Source organism: Perca flavescens, chromosome 12 (genome assembly GCF_004354835.1).
Source record: "Perca flavescens isolate YP-PL-M2 chromosome 12, PFLA_1.0, whole genome shotgun sequence".
Taxonomy (NCBI): Eukaryota; Metazoa; Chordata; class Actinopteri; order Perciformes; family Percidae; genus Perca; species Perca flavescens.
The window spans coordinates 35,223,424-35,228,423 of NC_041342.1; the positions used below are offsets into that span (position 1 = coordinate 35,223,424).

A 5,000-nucleotide genomic window follows, 5' to 3' on the forward strand; every position below is an offset into this window, starting at 1 on the left:
TGTGTGTGTGTGTGTGTCTGTGTCTGTGTGTCTGTGTCTGTGTGTGTGTGTGTATCTGTTGTTTAGTTTATTGAACTAAAGGAAGATTTTCACATCGTTCTGTTAAAACATCTCTAGTCACCATGGTTACAGCGACTAACACACACGTTGGGCTCTGATACGTCCCGACCATTCTGAGGGTCATTGAAGGCACCGACCTGCGGGACAGTTCCTCTCACCAGCGCCGGGATATCCTCCGTCCCGTAGCCCACGGCAACCAGCCCGTCCTCCACCTGCAGCGAGAAGAGGAGCTCACGCAGCACCTCGGCCAGCAGGGGGCCCGCATCAGCTCGCTTTACCTGCCGCGTGTCTGCACCTGAACGCACACACACACACACACACACACACACACACAGAGAGAGAGTCTGTTACTGCACCTGAACGCAACACGTTTATTTGTGTGTGAGTATTTGTGTGTGTCTCTGTGTGTGTGTGTTTATTTGTGTGTGTCTCTGTGTGTGTGTGTGTCTGTGTGTGTGTGTGTGTGTGTCTGTGTGTGTGTGTGTTTATTTGTGTGTGTCTGTGTGTGTGTGTGTGTGTGTGTGTTTTTTGTGTGTCTCTGTGTGTGTGTGTGTGTGTGTGTTTATTTGTGTGTGTCTCTGTGTGTGTGTGTGTGTGTGTGTGTTTATTTGTGTGTGTCTCTGTGTGTGTGAGAAAGGTACCGAGGATCTGGGCAGCCTCCAGGTGGCGCTCCGGACACATCGGGGCGGTGAAGGTGAAGACCGCCGGAGACGTCAGGACCACCGAGAGACCATGAGGCTGAGGACACACACACACACAGACACACACACACACACACACACACACACACACACACACACACACACACACACACACACACACACACACACACACACACACACACACACACACACACACACACACACACACACACACACACACACACACACACACACACACACACACACACACACACACACACACACACACACACACACACACACACACACACACACACACACACACACACACACACACACACACACACACACACACACACACACACACACACACACACACACACACACCTATTGCACACACACACACACACACAGGCAGCACACAGACAGGCACACACAACACAAACACGCACACACACACACACACACACACACACACACACACACACACACACACACACACACACACAAATGGACATCACACACACAAAAATATTTAAGTAGAAAATACACACACACACACACACACACACAGGCACACACACACACACACACTCTCAGTCTCTGGAATAAAAACACACACACACACACATTTAAAATGATCGAGCTCATTTTGTTCATCATACCGGCCTTTGTACACACACACACACACACACACTTCTCTTTAGTGACTTTCAGCACTAGGAGCTCAAAAACACTCTTTAAATAGAAAAAGATTAAAAAATTCCCCCAATACAAGTTATTCCACCACAAAATATCAGTAAGTGACATATAGCGATGACATAATTTTAAATATGAAAAAGTATTAAGGAAAATTTCACAGTTGTTTTTTTTTTTTAACTGGGAGTTTTTTTAAAGTTCTCCACGCTGTAAATTCCTCCCACTTTCACCACCCTATTGGTGGGCTGGTGGTGGCTGCTGGAATAAGCTGTAGTTCCCCCACTCAGCACTAGAGGAGCTTATGTGAGGAAGTCTGCTCCACCTCAGCCTGATATAGTTCCCCACTGGCTCTACTTTGTTGTTCACCACCTGAGAGGGTTTTATTAAACACTCAGCATCCACACTAACCCCAAAACTCCTGGCTCCAGCTGTAGTTCCTCCCACTCACTTAGTCTTAAAATGATCATCCCCTCATCAGAAGAAGTGGGCACACTAAATGCTGAATGGAGGGAATCGCCCCACGAATCATGTAGTTCCCCACTGTAGTTCCTCCCACCACCACTCACCAGGGGAGCTCACGCTGTAGTTCCTCCCACTCATCACTAGAGGGAGCTGTAGTTCCTCCCACTCACCACTAGAGGGAGCTCCACACTGTAGTTCCCCCACTCACCACTAGAGGGAGCTGTAGTTCCTCCCACTCACCACTAGAGGGAGCTGTAGTTCCCCCACTCAGCACTAGAGGGAGCTGTAGTTCCCCCACTCACCACTAGAGGGAGCTGTAGTTCCTCCCTCACCACCAGAGGGAGGGAGCTGTAGTTCCTCCCACTCACCACTAGAGGGAGCTGTAGTTCCCCCACTCAGCACTAGAGGGAGCTGTAGTTCCTCCACTCACCACTAGAGGGAGCTGTAGTTCCCCCACTCACCACTAGAGGGCTGCCTCCCACTGTAGTTCCCCACTCACCACTAGAGGGAGCTGTAGTTCCCCCACTCACCACTAGAGGGAGCTGTAGTTCCTCCCACTCACCACTAGAGGGTGCTCCACACTGTAGCCCCCACTCACCACTGAGGGAGCTGTGGTTCCCCACTCCCACTAGGTCACACTCACCACTAGAGGGAGCTGTGTTCCCCAGTCACCACCGGGGGCGATTGGATAAGACATCCCGTGACTGCAGAGAGAAAAACATCACGACATCAAGAAAAACATACGTACTACAAAAGTATTTATCAAGCAAATATCACAATATTTTTGACCAAATACCTCGATATTGATACTGCAACGATATTGTAGTGTTGACTATCGGTGCTTTCTCAAAATATTTACACAGTGAGATTTTAGGTTAATAATCATAAAATGTAGATATAATGACTAAGTGGGTAAAGGTGAATAATAGAACAGTTACAACAGGTCTGGTGAGGTCAGGACATTACATCACTTTACTGTAATACAGCCTTTAAAACCCGTCCCTCCAGAAAAACGTGATTATGCAATCTCATAATTCAATATCTCATAATCACTGTTTTTTCTCTTTTTCATCAAACTGCAGTATTTGCACGTTCCCGCAATTTCATCGTATTAAACTGCATAAATATCATATATAGCATATTCCGCATAATCAAGGATTTTTGCCCCGCAACAATCACAAAAAAAAACTCACTCGCATTTTTTTTGGAAGGACTGATAAAAGTTATTTAAATGGATTATCTGGTTATCTAGTTAAGAGCTTTTTAGAGTTTTCTCCCAAAAAACGTATAAATGGAGAAATAAAGGGATTGTTATTTGAAGGTGCCCTGCCACACAAAACCGTTTTTACGTTTATATTTTTAAATCTATTAGGTCCATATGTGTTTGTGTTATGTGGTGAATGTGAAGATGAACTGCTACCTCCTCTGTCAGCTCTAGACACTGAACAGAAATAAGCAGAGAAATCAGACCAATCACAACAGCTGGTCAGTCTGACATAATGCTGCCTGAGCTCATTAATATTCATGAGCTTGCCCAGTTGGGCTGGGTAAAGGGATTCTGATAGTAGGGCTGGGTACCAAACGTCGATACTTTTATGGTATCGAAAAAAATACTCCGATCCTATGAGTATCGAAAAATTCTTTATCTTTCGGTGCCAAATTTCGGTTCCAAAAGCGCCTGAGCGCAAGCTTATCTGTCCTCTCTGCATATTTACAGAGAGGGGAGCTCCGACCGACACACACACACACACACACACACACACACACACACACACACACACACACACACAGAGAGAGAGAGAGGTGAGGACCAAGTAAACTGTCTGCAGTTTTGTTGAAGTCTCAGAGAGTCACGGTTGGTTTCAAGTGTGGTTACAGTTTTTTAAAACTTCACGCAGACAGCGTTTGCTGCGATATGATATTAATGGTTTAATTAATTTAAATACGTGTGGCAGGGCACCTTTAAATACATGTGGCAGGGCACCTTTAAATACGTGTGGCAGGACACCTTTAAATACGTGTGGCAGGGCACCTTTAAATACGTGTGGCAGGGCACCTTTAAATACGTGTGGCAGCGCACCTTTAAATACATGTGTCAGGGCACCTTTAAATACATGTGTCAGGGCACCTTTAAATACATGTGTCAGGGCACCTTTAAATACGTGTGGCAGGGCACCTTTAAATACATGTGGCAGGGCACCTTTAAATACGTGTGGCAGGACACCTTTAAATACGTGTGGCAGGGCACCTTTAAATACATGTGTCAGGGCACCTTTAAATACGTGTGGCAGCGCACCTTTAAATACGTGTGGCAGGGCACCTTTAAATACGTGTGGCAGGGCACCTTTAAATACGTGTGGCAGGGCACCTTTAAATACTTGGTAGGGCACCTTTAAATGGTGGGGCAGGGCACCTTTAAATACGTGTGGCAGGGCACCTTTAAATACGTGTGGCAGGGCACCTTTAAATACATGTGGCAGGGCACCTTTAAATACGTGTGGCAGGGCACCTTTAAATACATGTGGCAGGGCACCTTTAAATACATGTGGCAGGGCACCTTTAAATACATGTGGCAGGGCACCTTTAAATACATGTGGCAGGGCACCTTTAAATACATGTGGCAGGGCACCTTTAAATACATGTGGCAGGGCACCTTTAAATACATGTGGCAGGGCACCTTTAAAGACCCCCCCGTAGGGAACCTTTAAACTATCTCCAGAGTCTGGAGGTTATAAGACAACATGGAGGTTTCCTGGTTCTCACCACAGGTGGACTCCGGCGTTGCCGAAGCCGATGCCGGCGAACACGCTGGCCAGGTGCATGCTGGACCGCGCCTCCACATCCTCAGGGTCCCGCACTGCTCTGGAGGGAGGGAAAGAGACAGACAGGCAGAGAGAGAGAGAGACAGACAGACAGAGAGACAGACAGACAGAGAAAAAGACAAGCTGTCAGAACATTCTCTGTTGTTTGACAGATGTGTGTGTGTGTGTGTCTGTCGCTGTGTATGTGTGTCTCTGTGTGTGTGTGTGTGTGTGTGTGTATGTGTCTCTGTGTGTCTGTCGCTGTGTGTGTGTGTGTCTCTGTGTGTGTCTGTGTGTATGTGTCTCTGTGTGTGTGTGTGTGTCTGTCGCTGTGTGT

At 46.9% G+C, this 5,000-nt stretch overlaps 1 protein-coding gene across 1 annotated transcript in view; it reads right to left on the minus strand.

Annotated features, from left to right (window-relative positions):
- The window catches only part of adhfe1 (alcohol dehydrogenase iron containing 1), a 33,777-nt gene that overhangs the window by 1,185 nt on the left and 27,592 nt on the right, over positions 1-5,000 (minus strand). The window contains exons 10-14 of the mRNA XM_028594190.1: positions 4,626-4,724; positions 2,535-2,566; positions 2,425-2,471; positions 702-798; positions 198-355 (exon numbers count right to left, since the gene is read on the minus strand). Coding sequence (XP_028449991.1) covers positions 198-355; positions 702-798; positions 2,425-2,471; positions 2,535-2,566; positions 4,626-4,724 — 433 coding nt within the window. The remainder of the gene's footprint in view (positions 1-197; positions 356-701; positions 799-2,424; positions 2,472-2,534; positions 2,567-4,625; positions 4,725-5,000) is intronic.